Genomic DNA, 16267 nt, shown 5'->3' with positions numbered 1-16267 from the left:
CTGCTGCAATACTTGATGTTTGATTCATATATGTGTCACTCAAGACAATAATTTTGATTTGAATTGCAAAAGGGTCAAGAAAATGTCAAAAACACTATAAGAAGTAAATAAATAGGTCACTGTCAAGTTTAGCCGAATCGTTAAGGATGCTTAAAATATTAGCCAAAATTAGTCATCCTATTTCAGGACCCTAGATTCCATGTTTCCATGAGCGGAGAAGTCTAAATAAATACTAAACAGTTTGTAGCGGTAAAATTAACAACCATTGAGTAAAGGATCCAATCAGCCTGAATGTCTAGCAACGCACCACTAGATGTACGTCCATATAAAGTTTTCATCAAGTTTTGGGATGTAAAGGGCAGATAAGTAGCAACAATGGCTGGGTGAATGAAAGGGTTGGTGAAGTTGGCTAAACGTCTGCTGTTACTGTTTCTTGTTCATTCTGTTTTTCTCGTGTCGCGCCCCGAAGAGGTTTATGATGTCTCCCCACTTTGCTTGACAGTTAGAAATGTTTTCGTTTTTGTAGGTATGCTGTGCGTTATAGCCTTTCTTCTTTGGTTTTGTCTGCTGAAAGATGCAATCGAGAGAGTTGCTGCATGGGAAGAAGGGCAGCTATTTAGAATATTTTAATCTCTCTGCCTGTAGAATGACTGAAAATAATGTTCTGCTCCAAATGTGAACCCAACTGTTTGATTAGCAGCTGCTGCCATTTCGGTTTTTTGCTCTCTGCGTTCCAGAAACGTAACATATACCATGACTTTTTCGTGTTTATGAACCAACCAGGTGTGCATGAATGCAAAAAACGTTTTGAGATCAGATTGAAAAGATGAGACTGAATCCGTTTTCAAAAGCTTTTATTTGACTTTTTCTCCACTCTTTTACATGTTTGTAACACCGTACAGTACAACGATATTTAGATTTAAAAAGTGCAGTCCAACTAAAATCTCTCTCTGACACAAAGTGCGCAAAACATCAGACTCTGCCTGCCATGTGCATGATGTAAACTCTGCAGGCGTGTTAAAAAAAGACTAAACCCTTTCAGTGTCAGGGGATAGATGTGCAAACGTTAAGGCCGTGCAGCTCCTGGTTATGAATCAGATCCATGTTGAGCGCTTGAAGAAAACCAATTTAGGGTGATAAATTATTCTAGACTGAACCAAAAATAAGAGCTAAACACAAACAGGAACATTTTTGACATTTAGACAAAGAAGGCAAATAAATACGTATGCGATTTTATCCTGTAAACAAAATTATTTCTCCCTTTAGAACTCAGTATAGTTTATCATTGCCAATTTAAAGTTTGATCCATGTAGTGCTGTTCATTTTAAACAAAGCATTTGAAAGGAAGTCTGAAATCTCTTAGTCTTTTGTCAGTTGTGCAGGACACAGCCTCTTCTAGAGAATAAATAATGATTGGTATTTTGAGGAAAAATCTGTAATTTCTTGTTAGAAGCATTTCAGTTTAGGGTTTCCATGCTCTGATAATCGCATCACTATGTATGTAGGTTATCTTCTGCTGCGTAGACTTTCTCGGAAAAAAAAAAGGAATGCGTGCGTACTTCAAAACAGCATAATGATATCAACTTCTAACGAAGGTTGGAAGGAGCGAAGGTCGTGAAAGAGTCTCTGTGCTTTAGATCGGTTCCTGCTCCTACCATCTGTCATTAGAATAAAACTACAGATAAAAGACAATCTAAGGAAACAGTTTAAGCCAGTTTTGTCCAGAGAATGTAAAAATGATGGGATTTGTATCTTATATCTGTTTTTGTTTTTTTCATGGGTCATTATTGTTATATCACAAGAATCCAACTGAATTATCAACCAACCCTGTGTTATTAGGAAGGGTGTGTGCATACAAAGCTCCATCACGTCATTTGTAGAATGAAGTTCAAGGCTAAAGTAACTTGAACATCCCAAAAACAAAAATCATCTTCTTTTGGACGAGGGCTGAAAGCTTTTAAATTACAGCACCAAAGTCATTTTGGTGACTTTCCTCAGTTCATACAAAATTATGCACATATTTTGCTGTTTGTATCCATTTTCTGGTAGTTAAATCGGCAATAAATCCAAGTAGCTGTGCAGATATACTCATAGTTATAAATACAAATTCAGATAATACAGATACAAATAAAGTTTGTATCCTAGTTTTCAGAATGCCTCCAGGTTGGGATTGAACACTGATGTAAACTCGCTGGTGGTGTCCTGGAGGATCTAATATTTCACAGGCTCTGATGAGGGGCGTTGGTTTGTAGAGCAGCGTCCCTCCCTGAAGACAGACAGAAGTTTTTAATGTCATGAAAAAATACAGTACATGACACAGAATAGTTAACAACAGCAACATATAGCCCCAACTCCTGGTCATTTTTGCAAAAAACACCAAGAAAAGCTAAAGTGTGTGGGGAAAAAAATCTGAATTTCTTAGAAAATCTATCAAGATTCTAAATTTCTTTGCTTAGAGTTTTGTTTCTTTCATGAGAAATATAAAAATGTTCAGAATTACACAAAAAGTAAGACAAAATATGAGGCAAAATCATCGAATGTTCTCAGCTATGTAAACTAGGCTACTGAATTTTTAAGCTAGCAGGTCAGGTTCTACTTTTGCTGATGATGCAAGTGTAATAAAATAAAGGTTGTTGCTCTATTTTTGTTTTATGAGGTAATAATCAAATACAGTCTTTTGATGAAGTCATGTCAACTTGGAAAGCCAAAAGTCTCTGACTTTGAATGCAACATGGCTGCTGTGAATTCAGAATATAGTTAAAACTGTAGAAGAAAACTGTTTGCGCTTAGGGCATTTTGTTTCTTACTAAATAAGTTGCGCACACGGTATTGTATAACTATTTTTTTTAGTATTTAGATAAATAGAAGGGAAAAAATACACTGGTTTCGCCTTGAATTAGCTTTAGCAGCGATTGCTACTATTAGCTAATCCAAAGCATGATCCAAATGGAAATTAAAACAAATTCAACTTAAGTTACTTTATGACACTTGTTGTAGCCTATCTCAAAATTTTTGGATATGAATCTAAATGTAAGTCAGTTATAAGGTTTAAAACCAGTTAAATGTCTTGGCTTAGTAACATTTTGTTCAAGCTAACGGGCCAGTCGCTAGCTTCGTTAGTAATCCCTGTGACATAACTTTAAGTGACGTTTCTCTCCTTCTTGTTCCTTCAGGCTGTGTTCAATTTATAATCCGAAATTTTTATTTTGAAGTTTCAAGTTGGAAAAATTAAACAGAAGTTAGCCCCCAGGAAGGCATGAGCATGACATCAAATGCAGTACATATACAATTTAGTGCAAGTTGTAGGAATAAATGGTTTGTGGATCTCATTAAGCTAGTAGTGCACATATATATTGCGTAATCTCCAGCTGTTAACCTGCGTAGATGCATGAATTACCAGGTAGCTCAATGCTGACCCAAGAAGTAAGTCCTAGTGCAGTGGTTCCTAAAGTGTGGGCGCGCCCTCTGGGGGGGGGGGGGGGGCGCAGTGCCATTGCAGGCGCAGGAAGCGGTATGGATGAATGAAAGAAAAAAAACTGTTACACAAAAGTACACTGTAAAGATGGTTTGTAGTGTGTTTTGTTGCAACCTGAAGTGTGAAATAAACTTCAGTGGAGTTTGAAAACAAAATATCTGTATACGTTTATGTCTGGTTGAACGATGTGTGTACCCAGTTGATTTTTTTTTTACTTTTTTGGGGGGAATTTTATTGTAATCCATAGGGGGGCCCAGAAGAAAATCTTTGGGAACCACTGTCCTAGTGGATTTCAAAATTTTCCTCACTAACTGAACTTTTAAGGCCTCCAAGGTTTATCCCAGTCAGGAACCCTTCTTAGATACGGTAATAATTCATCACAGTTTAATTTCTGTCATTGAAGGCATCTGAAAATATACACTTTTCCTGTTACCTGCAGAGTCCAGTCGCGCATTCAAAGTTGTTTTGGCAGAAAGCTCCAGATGGTTTGCTGCTCATGATCCTCCATAGTGGGGTCATGCGGGCAATTCTTTTCAGCATGTGCTCTGTGTGTTCCCCTCTTACGTCTTGGATCTGGTCAGAGCCAGACTGGAGCCGTGATATCAGCGGACCTGCATGTGCCTGGCAACCGCACAAAAAAAGAAATGCACAGGAATGTCTGTTAGTTGTTGAAAGTTCATCAGAAGATGATAAACTATCATATTGATTTTGATTTTCTGTCTCTTAAGTTACTGGATTTTGGTGTGTAAGAGCAAAATCAATTTAGGGGCATAAAATTTGAGCGATGTAACGTATTTATTAGATACAACTATGACATCTTCCAATGATGATCATCCGCTTTTTGAAAGATGAACTGAATTTGATATTTGTAACTTAAAACATTTTAAAATCAGTATGTGTCTCCCCAAAAATAGCCACAAAAGAACTTCCTACATTTCAATCAAATCAATAGTCTCCTTACCTGCTGGGTCAGCAAAAATACTGCAATGCACATCACCACCAATGCTTTTCTGTGAGTGAAGAAGCTTTGCTGTTCCATCCTTTTCAATGGACTTAGAAAGAGTTGGGTCGGTTTCTTTTATCTCTAAAGACCTCTGAACTTATCCTGGACCAGGAGGATTCCTTGATGTCCAATGCTAAATCGAGAACTCAGCAGGAGAACTTGACTGACTCTGGAGGTAAAGCAAAAGTTTTCAAGCTGCAGCTTTGTTGAATGTACAACCCAGATCTGCCTGACTGAGCAAACCTGCGTGGGTCGGGTTCTCCTTTATATAGTAAGGCCAAGATCCCAGAGGGGGGAGAACACGAGGGAGGGACAGAGTTCCAGTCCATACAGTGTAATTATAACCCCACCACCCCTTGCACCCTTGTCTGCCTTTATCTCTCTTTTTTGTGCAGACCATGTTCTGCAGACATGGTGTGTCTGCAGAACAGTGCCGTTGTCATAAATCAAACCATCAACCATGTTCAGCAGACTGGAAAGTTACTGGAAAAACGAAACGATGCTTCCAGGAAGAGACTAACTAATGTTGACTCCATTTTCAGACATAAATGCTAGCCTTATGAGAAGAGCCTCGTACTGCTGTGCATCAGCTACTGCATTAGTCAAATTCAGCTCAACAGTCATATACAATATGCTGTAACAAGTGCGGTTCAGGTGACACAAAGTGACCTCAGCGTGTCACATGCGTACACATGTGTGCGATTCATACATTTAAGTCTTAGCTGAGGAGGCAGGTCTGAGCATGTTGCTGTTTATTTTGTTTTGAGGAAGAATTTGGTCAATTTTACTGCAGTCATTTTTAGGAATGTCCTTTAGTCTCCAAAGCAAACTGACAAAAACAAGAACTTTGTAGCGTCTGTGTCCCTAAAAGATAACTGTGAAGATCATTGTGTTCTGTTCATGTCGACTAGGTGGAACAACTGGATTGTTCCTATAAACTCCCTTTACAATAAGTTTGTTAAACCAACTTATTGTTGGTTTAACAATAACCAACTTTATTGTTAAAGTTGGTTAAAAAAATACCAACTTTAACAATAAATTATGTAACTTAAAGGGGCACATGCATGAGTTGAAGACATGCAAATTTCATCATTTAAATTCTTGTAAGTTTCATGTTCACCAAGAAGACTGACATAAATTGTGTGTGTCATCATTTATCATCAAACATGACTCATCAGAATGACTCTAACAGGCTCCATGGGATGAGGGCTCCAAATGGAGAAGAGCCTCATTAGCACCCTGCTAATGTCAGGGTTAAAAAGTCTTAAATTCATCTATCTAAAAGTTGGCCATAAAATGTCTTGTGTTCAGAATGTATGTTAGCCTTAAATACGTTAATCACAGGTCTTAAATTTTTCATGTCAGGACTACTTATCCATATATATTCTATGTAGTTTTATTCTTGCAGGATTTTTCTATCAGGTCAAGTCAGACATCTTCACTCACTGCATTCTGTGACTCAAGACAGTTAAGGACATCAGTAACAAACTGCTAATGCTTGCTAGCTAGCAAACAAGCCATTAGAAGCTAGGATAGCTCTCTAGCTAGCTAGAGCCACAAAAAGACCCCAGAAATGTTATACTTTTGGTCTTCTGCCTTGCTTTTGTACATCTCTGTCGAAATATAGGTCTTAATTTTTTTTTTTTAAGTCTTAGATTTGAGTTGGTGAAACCTGCATACGGTCTGCATTAGGCCAACTCAATATATCCCAGAAAAATATCTGAATCAACAGGACAGAAATATCGACTATTATAAACATGTGCAACAATATGACCAAAGTGCTGATTCTAATGTTCCACCAAACATTCAAAGGTCACAAAGAAGAACTGTGGCGTTCTCAGAGAGACTTGCCATTATCAGATGTGTCTGATATGAAGGTTGTTCCAGTTTCCCCTCCAGTACTAATATTTGTTAAGAATTTTTTTTTAAAGTCTGACTTCACCATGATTTCTGAGCTTTAAGCTTAACTCAAATTCCACTTTGCATCTGGATTGTTGGCCGGTGTCAGACATGACCACATCTGACTGGCTTTCAGTTCATGTGTCAGCTGTGTGCATGGCGCAGGCTAATGTTCACAGAAATAGGTTACTCAGAAAGTCCCTAAATTTGAAAAGGCCTTGACTAAAGGCCAATATCTCTGATAGCCAGTGTGGTAACAGTTCAGCTGCAATAATTTTTGACACTACTTTTCCCCAGAAATAGGAATAAGAAGTAAAGAAAACATGATATGTGGTATTGAGAAATGTATTTTCACTTGAAATGATTTAGATTTGCGTGGGCTAGCCCTTGAGCATGGCAGGTTAGATTTCTACAGACAAAATAATGCATATTATTATAATGCAGTTTTTGTAGTTTCAGGACCCAGACACTTGTTCAAGGGATTACCTGAAAGCCAAGACTACACTGTGATAGTAATAAGACCATGAGCTATTTTCAGTTTCACAAGTATTTTATGCAAATGAGCCAAAGGACTTGATAACTATACCGGAAAATTTACATTTTATTCACAATTTTACTTGTGTACCGGAGGTTGATTGGGATCATGTTATAAGTTACAAAACACCAAGTGGAAAGATCTTGTAATCACCTTTGAATACTAATTTATATGTTAAGTATTGCATTGTATTTGACCTTTCACCTAATTTGATTGTCCTTCTTAAGGTTACTGTAGTGCAGGAGTGTCAAACTCATTTTCATTTTGGGCCATATCAAAAATCTGAATGCTCTTAAAGAGCTGATTGTGCCATAAGATGTTGATAAAGCCAATTAAACTGTTAAAATATCAATAAATAGCTGTTGCATGATTTTGTGATTGTTTTAGTGGAGGTTTTTTTTGCAATCAAAATTACAGATTGTGTGATGCCAATTTAGAAATGTTTGTAATGTATGATGTTGAATGTGTTTTTTTTTAATTACTCATATCAATTACAGACTTTAAAATCAAGTAAGGCTGAGGCAATAGTCACTTAAACTCAATATTTTTGGCCAATTTTGAGAAACAATTTGCAGTCAAATCAGAAAAATGTAGAGATTTGTTGATTTTGTGTGATATTTGCAGATTTGTGAAAAACTGGAGGGACTTATTGATGTAACTTGGAGTCTAGAGGACCACATAAAAAGTAATAAAATCAAGCTCCTCTGGTTCCTCTCTGTGGTCTGATGGCCACCTGAAGAAATACACTGTCAGAAATAGCCAATCAGAGCCAGCAGGAGGGTCTTAGCATTGTCAATCATGCTCGTGTATGTGCTTACCATTGTGGTGAACTTGCTCTGGCCTTATAGAGAGCAAGGGGGAAGTTGTGAACAGCATGTACATGAGCGTGATTGACAGCACTAAAGCCCTCCTCCTGGCTCTGATTGGTTGTTTCTGCCGTGTATTTCTGCAAACAGTAGTAGGACCCCAAAGAGGACGCAAAAGAGCTTAAATCTTTTTTTAATTACCCGTCTCATACTGTAACGTAATAGTGACAGTTTTAACAAATATGTAAAAAACAGTTTAAAAAAGTTACATACACCATTTAAGCTTCAAACCTTGAATGTAAACTTGTCTTTAATTATTGAAATGCATGTTTGCAACCTTAAATGTTTAAAGTAGTGTTGATTTGTTTAAGTTTTTGCTCTCCCTCAGTCTAATGAGTGTAGCTTAGAAAAATACAAACACTTTACATTGGCTGTCAAATTGGAAGTTTATCCCATGTTATCCCAACTTTGCTTCTGATTGGTTTATGGGATCCACATGATGACTCTTCACATAGCATGATGCAAGAACAGAGCTGAGTTCAGGAGATTCAAGAACAAGCCTCAGGACCCATCTAGAACATTTTGCTTGACCGGGTCAGAATTGGTTGTGATTAATTCCTTTTTTGTATTGTAGTCTAATTTTTGTATGAATTTCCTATAATATTACAGTAACTTAGTAACTTCCTTTAGCAGCATTTTTTTATGTTCCAAATACGAAGTGATGAAAAAACCCAGTACATCCAAAAGACCAACCCAAATACAATGGTTGCTTGTGTTGAGATTTTCCCATCAGCCAAAAGACTGAGGTGTGAAAGCAGATTTCCATTTGGCACCATGAAGGAAGCAACAGCTTGATTGGATCACTCTCAAATGTTAAATTCTTTTGTTCAGGAACTTCAATTATCCAACTCCATCTCCACCTACGATAAACTGGCGATTACTATCAATACTTCTTTGTCTGACAGGCATAAAACAATAAAAATATTGTACGGAACATTGTCACTTATTCTCAGAATGCGTCTAAAAAGTGACACAGCACTGAGTAAGCACAAAGCTGTTTGACTTTGTTGTTGACTCATTTCATCACCTCTTACATTTGGATGAACAAACACTTCTTGTCTCCATGAACTACCCAGAATAGACTAGGCTGCTCTTTTTGTAATCGCTGGTTTTCTGACTCAGACTGTCTGTTTCCTTCCCTTGCTGGCACCTTCTAGGGAAACATTTACAGGAACACCCAGACTTGTGTGTGTGTGTGTGGGCGTGTGTGTGTGTGTCCCTGTAGTTTCTGACCAATACACCCGTCCGAACAGATCAGGACTAATCCTAGAAAAAAGGCTAACAGTTTCTTGGTGGAAATGTTGGTGAGGAGGAACTGAACATGTTTCACATAGTTACATGAAATCAGGCTGCAGATGGCCATGACCTAGGCCCATGGTTTTTACGTGTCTAATTCCACTCGTGACAGTGGCCCCATGTGTGTTTGTGAAACTACAAACTGTAGATGTGGCCGTTAAGGTGGATACCCGTCAGTGCATGGAGGTTGGCAAACAGTGATGACTGACATTTTTGTGCCCTACTTAGCTTCACGTTTCAGTGCCAAATGGCTGCTAAAAGACCGACCCTGCACATTTTCTGCAGCATAAACCAATATCATATACCTATGAATAATTTTCGTGGTGGGTATGATTTGATATAAAAAAAAAAAAAAGTTAAAAAAATAGTTAAAAGATTACATTTATGATCTTGTGGTGGGGAAAAAACAGTAGCGAGGTTGAAAAATTTGCTGCAGCGTCCAGGCAGTTCCAGGCATATTGAATTTATCCCTATCAAATAAATCAGCGACTGTAATTTGAGATGATTCATCTTTCTTCCTATCTTGTATGACCAACATAACCACAAGAAGCATTCTTTCTCATGTTTACTCTCTTCTCCTTTATGTCGATTGCAGAGTCAATGGGTTATCTTCTGAATGTTCCCTTTCTAGATCTAAACATGTGATGTATTTGCCTATTTGTAACCAGTTAACCTTTTCTGCCCTTAATGTGAATGTTACGTCTCATTCCTAAAAGGATTTTCCTGATACAGAGGTCAGGAAGACGGGAGAGTGAGATCAGCTTGTACAAAACAGACACGCAAGATGCAAGCTAGGCTTTTTTGGAGAATATCTGGGTCATTTGAAGTACGTAATTTTGATTTAATTTGCCTTCTTCGAAACTAAATGCTGCGTGCTTGTTCCTGTGCAGTTTTCTGACAGAATGGCACCATCTGGTGGGTTTACTGTGGTACTGCATTAATTCATTTTTGGGGATGAATTTTGGTTTCCTCTCAGAATAAACTTAGTTCTTATACATGGTTGGGTTTTAAGATAATCTTGAGAGAGTACTATCTTTTGGTAAAGTTTAATATGTTTTACCCCATTGGCTTGAAAAACAATGAGCCACCCAGCCTTTGGGTGGACTTGCTCCCCCCACCTCCAGGTTCGTCCAAAGCATGTGCTCCTTATATAATTCTCTCACTTCTGCTTTTTTATTATTAAGGGGTCACACCTAAATGCTTCAGCTTTAACAGATTTGCATACTCAAAGATAATTGGAGCAAAAAATTAGAAAAATATTTAAGTAATGTTTGTCTTGAAAGAAAAAAAAAACTCTCTAAGCAGCCACATCTTTTGGACTGCTGAGTTAAATTTAACTTGTTAGACTCAACTGAGATTACTGCCTGAAATACAATTTTAAAAAATTGTAAAATTCACCAACAACCTGAATTAGTCTGGTAAAACTGAACCCGTTACCTCAGCTTCTCCAGCTTGAAACTTTTTTGGAAAAACAAAACATTTAACGTTTTATTTAGCACTGCACATCTAGGCTCTACAAGAAGTTATTAAAGTTACTTTAAAAGGCCCTGTCGGGCCTTTTTGGCCTGTGGGACTCCGGAAGCAGCTGATGGGTACTTTAAAAAAAAACAAGAAACATTAATAAAAAAAAAATCAAAATTACAGACAACGCAGCATCTTCATGATTGTTACAAAACAGTCTTCAGTCAGAAGCTTCTCCAATATGCTAATACAGCATTACAGGAATCATCTGCCCACAGCCGTTAGCATCTACAACTCTGAAGAAAATATGAGTTAAAATGTTTAAATTTCCCTCTGGGAGTAATAAAGTACTTTTGCATTGAATAAACCATTCATCTTGTAAAGAATTGATTGCAGATATACCCTACCAATGTCTCCAATGATGATCAGAAGTGAAATTGGTCACCTGAAACAAGTGAGAGCCATCATTTCTATACTTTTAACATTTAATGCAAGTCAATTGAGTTGTAGCATCTCATCTCCAATTATCTTTATATTAAATAATAAAAAGGAGAAATATTTGAGAGAATTCTAATTTTCTTAGAGAGTCATTCTTTTAGGATAAAATTGTTCATCCCAAAGTTGATGACTTAGCACGGACATCATGACATGCATTTTAAAGAAGGAAAGGGCTTTTAAATCATACAAATGAAACATTTTTGGTTTTGGACAACACACACAGATAAGGCTTTAGAAAATATGCTTTTTATTTTATTAATCATTTTCACTTATAATAAAAATTGCACTCTTTTCTCCCGTCTTTTTAACATCCAACACCGTCATACCTCCTTGTCATATTCAGTTGGTGTCCTCTGGGACACCCCAGTGGCAGCACAAAGTTTTCTTCAGGAGATTCTTTTCATTAATACATCCAAAACAGCAAAAAGTTCAGTTTGTCGACAACAATGTAACCCTGCAACCCCCTGAGTAGTACATCCAACATGGCTGAGGCCTTGTCCATTAAAATACCCCCCACCCCACTTTATCTTTGGTAATATAATATAACAGAGGAACCTGGCCTTCAGTGGTGCCACGTCATCCAGAGCTTTCTTTTTATACAAAAATATTTTTCGGTCCACTTGAGCCCTGTTGTGAAGCACAGATCAGATTTAAAATGACACCGGACAAAAAAGGAAGTAAACACACACACAGAAACTGCCTTTAAAGTGCTTTTAACAGTAATTGGAAACTTCCCGCTTTCAGTCTTGAACTAATCACACTAAGCCCTGTTCAACTTTTCCTGGGTCAGTACCTTAGTGCTGAGCAACTGAGTCATTGGGCACTGCCTCGAGTCCTTAACGACATGTACAAGACTCGGCCACCATGTCCTCCAGTTCCCTGTAGTCCACCTTCTTCTTGTAGACAACCAATACGCTCATGGGCATGTACTTGTAGGGAACACAAGATGGTGGAGGGACGTCCCCGACTCCCAGCTCTTTGATGAGTGTCTGGATGATGGCGTGGTTGGGCGAGTGGTAGCCATAGTGGAGCACCCTTGGGCAGTCCCCTTGGCAGTATCTGGGGTTGTAGACCCGGGGAGCAATGAAGTAATGACCCAAGCCGAGTTCATTGAACGCCAGGTTGAAGGAGTGGAGCTTACAGCGGTTCTTTGGGACTTCAGTTTTGCGTTTGTAGTTCGGGATGTCGGAAAAGATGGATGCTGGAGAGGAGGTGGATGAAGACAAGGAGGAGGCGAGAGCATCTTTTAGCTCATCCAGAGAAGAATCTTTGGAGGACTCCTCTTTGGAGCTACGCCGGCGGCGAATCGTAGGCTGCTCCCACCACCCGACTCGCCTCATTAGGTTTTCCCCCTCAGCCCCGAGTAAGTCCCCCATCCACTCCTTTACCTTCCTCTCTTCCTCCAAATACAGAAGAAGAGAGGGGACTTCCAGCTGAGGCTCACCGCTCCAGCGCCTTCTACCCCAAAGAGGAGTCCACCATGACGAGGGACCGGCGTCCCCGTCAGCAGGTTTTGTGCACCAATACTGGGCGATGAGGGTGAGGTGTCCTTGCTCACCCTGATCCTTTTCTTGCAAGATGTGGGCACTGACATGTGCCGTGATGTCCGTCTCCGTCCAACGCTGGTGGGGCTCCAGGGTGACCAGGCTGCTGGTGCCTAGTGAGGTGATCTGAGCCCTGCAGAGGGGTGGCTCTACAGCTTGGGTGGTGCCAGAGGGTATGGAGGAGGTGCGCAGGTGGACAAATGAAGCTCTGACAAGCTGCTCTGAGGGTAGAGTGTCCACTTTGTATTGTACAGTGAAGGTATAGGTGAGATCTGAGAGAAATTGAGAAAAAAATGTTAATTTTCTTTTCTTTATACAAGAACAAAATCAGCCTCAAATTAGAACTTCAGGATCGATTCTCTTATTTGGGCCTTTGATCTAGATTCAGCAATCAGTGTTCTAGAAAAAGGAAAGAAAATGTATGCCGATCCTTGCCTGTTAGAGCAATCTTGATCCACAGTTTTTCACACTTCCTAAAGGGCTTTCAAAGACTCTCTTGATTTTTGCTGCTTATTTGTATGAATGCAAAATAGCAAGCAGTGCAAAGTGGATAAAAAGGTGCAAAGGAAATCGTTTTTATGTTTATAAAACCTATAGGGCTGAAGAAGAGGACTCAAAGAAGAGGACCGAAGGGGTGACTGATCAACCAAGACAGGATTCATCCTCCTTCAACTGATTGATAATTGCATTTTCATCTGTAGCCAAAATCTCAAGATGAAATTTAAAACAAGACTTAAAACAGATTTTAGTACCCATCATCACTTGAACACCAATAAGGACGAGTCAGGATTAGCAGGAAAAGGACTAATGAGATATGCATTTTCACAAAGGATTTAACCAATGTTCAGATCAAGTCATTACTGAGCTTGATTAAATCTATTCTGGATTTGCCTTGTAATTTTTTTGATGGGTTTTTGGATCTCATTCTACTGACCAATAAACATAAAGACAGAGTTACTTTGAAAGAGTCAGTAAACTTCTTTCAGTACAACCATAGGTGGAATTGGCAGTCAATGGTGAGACCACTGGTGATACAAGCTGCCTTCAAATAGACTTTGAGGATTAAGATGGAAACAGCAACCAATACAATCAATCCAAATGCAAAAACCAGTAGTGCGAGTTAGTTGATATGGTCAGGAGCTAAGCTAACTGCCATTGGTAAATAGGCCAAATACAATTCTCTTTATTCTCAAACACTGTAGGAATATGTTCACTGCATTAAGTTAGACAGAACTGTCAATATCAAATATTTAGTTTGAAGCAAATTCTCAAAAGTGCAATTTTTTTTTAAATTGTGCTACGTTGTAACACGGCCATGCTGGATTTGGTTAGGGTTGGGAAGAAACCTCCTTTGCATGAAATTCCAACTGCTTTGACTGTTCTGTTGATAGTCCAGCTTCAAAACCTTAAAAGTTCACTTTTGTGTACAAATTGAATTCATAACCATAATATCCTTCAATTTTTCCCCATTCATAATAAATTGAAGTAGGACATTTTTCCTAGTTTTTGGGTTGATAAACTGAACTACTACTCTTTCAAGCCTTCAACAGTTGGTTTAGATGCATTGTAACCCTCTTGGCTCTGCTGCTTCAAAGTTGTGGCCATTTTTTGGTGGTAGTGGTGGGGGATGGGGTTACTTTTATGAGGTGACAGTCAGGATATATTTTCCTCACAATAAATTGAAAAAGAAAATTGGCTCGAAAACTTATGATAGACTTTGTACCCAGATATTAAACTTGAATTATTTTAGGCTCAAGATTTTTCCAATCCAACCATGAATAGTAGAGCTTTGCTAAAAAAAAATTTAAATGGACAAAAATATTTGTTCCTTCACCTCCTGAAGCGGGCAGGTAGTGGACCGAGGACGCCGCGGGTCTGACAAGGCGCACCGTGTTGGAGCCGAACTTCCGGTGCTGCTTGGGTCTGCCGTCTGGTTCGGCTGCGCTCCTGTACAAATTGAGCATGAACTGCAGGTTCTGATCGGCCTTCTGCTCGTCCGTCAGCGGCCGGTGGTGCGCGCCTCGGTGACTCTGCCGGCTGCGCTTCAGCGCGGGCTGGCGGGAGGCCATCTTTCGCCCGGTGAGGACTCCGGTACAGGTGGAACACAGCAGGTAGATGAAACAGGTCAGGACGCAGACACGCAGAAAGCCGTGCTTTGCGCGGGTCGCCTTCATTGTTCGTGGATACAACCTCTGGTGCTAGCGAGCTCCACCAACGAGGCTATAGTCGGCAACCATCCTCCGCACGGCCGAGGGCGTGACTTACAGGCGCACCTGACGGCTGGCCATGTTGGACGTTTTCACTTCACTTCCTGCTCCAATTGACGGGCGATCCCAATTAACCACTCGGAGGGGAGCGATCAGCCAACGAGAACGCAGGGAAGCCACGTGAGTGTTGCGTAAAGGTGCGTAAAATATGGTAAAACTCCCACATTTTGAGGCACTTTTGGGAAAACATTTGTGGACTGGAAGGAGACACAGAAAAACCCAACTATGTTGATTTTTTTTTTTTTACCCTACGAAAGGCACAATGAGCTTTTTTTTTTTTTTGCATAAAAACTAGATGGGTTGACACACGTCTGACCATAGCAGCAACACCAGTTTGGAACCCTCCGTAGATCTTGTCTGGTTCTCAAATGATTTAATACAAATCAGTTCAAACTGAACACATCTGGGACCAATTTGGATATTTGAACTGTTGCATAGTTCGAACCAGCTAAGTCCAGAATCAAACAAAAACAAACAATTAACATGTGACCACTATGAGACATCCTGCTTACTTCTTTGATAGTTATGTTTTTCTGCTTACAGAGATTTTCTTGTTATACTCATACTCAATAGAGGATTATGCTTTGTCTTTAAAATACTGCATTTGGTGTTTGCTGTAGGACACAATAACAGTTCCTGTCTAGAACCAGGAAACTAACAAAAATATACAACTTATCACACTGTGTGTAAGCTAAAGCAGGGTGTGTAAAAAAAATAAATTACAATTTTATCTCACTGAATAACATGATAACTTGACATGATCACTTCCTGTATGACCTTAGTGTCAGTGTAGAATAAGTTTGCCATCACACCTATATTTTCAGTGTTGCTCCAGTTTATATTTGTTTCTAAGCAGCTTCATTTCAGTCAGATTAGGTCTGGATTTTGCCAAGGCTGTTGGTCTCTTGGGTTTCTGCTGTTCACTTGTTTTGGGCCATTACATGAATCAGTTGTATCGTACAACTTCATATTTAGACAGCAACAGAGTCCACTCCTTTTGGTATAGAAAAAGACATCAAACTATGTCTCTTTTTAAGAGGAGGCATAAAGTATCAAAACTTTTATCAAAGCTATTAAATCTATGTTACAAAGTGTATTGATTCTGAAACCCTTAATGTTTTCTGCTATTATATTTAGGAAATAATACAGCAGGCATATGAAAATGTAGATGTTTCTGAGGTAGGCCTCTTATGCTTCAGGCATAATAAATGGAGACATTGCTGTTTTAAGTAAACAAGCTCTCCGTGTCACCAGCTACTCCGTGTCTGGTGAGTTAAAGAGTAGATCTAGTCTCAGCATCCTCTGTACTTTCATAACTTTAAGACCACTAGGGGGCAGAATAATCTTCATTATTGTCGCCATCCATGCAGTGCATGGATCTGCAACCTGTGGCTAGTTGGAGCTTTCACAATGACTCTTGGCT

At 39.2% G+C, this 16267-nt stretch overlaps 2 protein-coding genes across 2 annotated transcripts; both read right to left on the bottom strand.

The window, feature by feature from the left end:
- Positions 1–837: 837 nt before the first annotated feature.
- leap2 (liver-expressed antimicrobial peptide 2) lies at positions 838–4734 on the bottom strand. The gene is made up of 3 exons (XM_028039374.1): positions 4437–4734; positions 3909–4096; positions 838–2266 (listed from the first exon to the last, which is right to left on the bottom strand). Exons 1-3 carry the CDS (start codon positions 4512–4514, stop codon positions 2212–2214), a joined length of 321 nt encoding a protein of 106 aa, XP_027895175.1. The 5' UTR covers positions 4515–4734; the 3' UTR covers positions 838–2211.
- Positions 4735–11263: 6529 nt separating this feature from the next.
- On the bottom strand, positions 11264–14995 carry bmp15 (bone morphogenetic protein 15). The gene is made up of 2 exons (XM_028037371.1): positions 14412–14995; positions 11264–12849 (listed from the first exon to the last, which is right to left on the bottom strand). The coding sequence occupies exons 1-2, from the start codon at positions 14749–14751 to the stop codon at positions 11870–11872; spliced, it is 1320 nt and encodes a 439-aa protein (XP_027893172.1). The 5' UTR covers positions 14752–14995; the 3' UTR covers positions 11264–11869.
- Between the last annotated feature and the right edge of the window lie 1272 nt (positions 14996–16267).

This window comes from Xiphophorus couchianus, chromosome 14 (genome assembly GCF_001444195.1).
Source record: "Xiphophorus couchianus chromosome 14, X_couchianus-1.0, whole genome shotgun sequence".
In the NCBI taxonomy this organism is placed as follows: Eukaryota; Metazoa; Chordata; class Actinopteri; order Cyprinodontiformes; family Poeciliidae; genus Xiphophorus; species Xiphophorus couchianus.
The sequence above is the reverse complement of the archived record's forward strand: the minus strand, read 5'-3'. Positions and strand labels throughout refer to the sequence as shown.

Bases quoted from the DNA above. Each gene is read 5' to 3' on its own strand.
- leap2 (XM_028039374.1), bottom strand. From the start codon at position 4,514: ATGGAACAGCAAAGCTTCTTCACTCACAGAAAAGCATTGGTGGTGATG. The intron at 4,097-4,436 runs GTAAGGAGACTA...TGCGGTTGCCAG, and splicing joins TATTTTTGCTGACCCAGCAG to GCACATGCAGGTCCGCTGAT. The intron at 2,267-3,908 runs GTAACAGGAAAA...GTCTGTCTTCAG, and splicing joins TGCGCGACTGGACTCTGCAG to GGAGGGACGCTGCTCTACAA.
- bmp15 (XM_028037371.1), bottom strand. From the start codon at position 14,751: ATGAAGGCGACCCGCGCAAAGCACGGCTTTCTGCGTGTCTGCGTCCTG. The intron at 12,850-14,411 runs GTGAAGGAACAA...AATTTCTCTCAG, and splicing joins CTACCTGCCCGCTTCAGGAG to ATCTCACCTATACCTTCACT.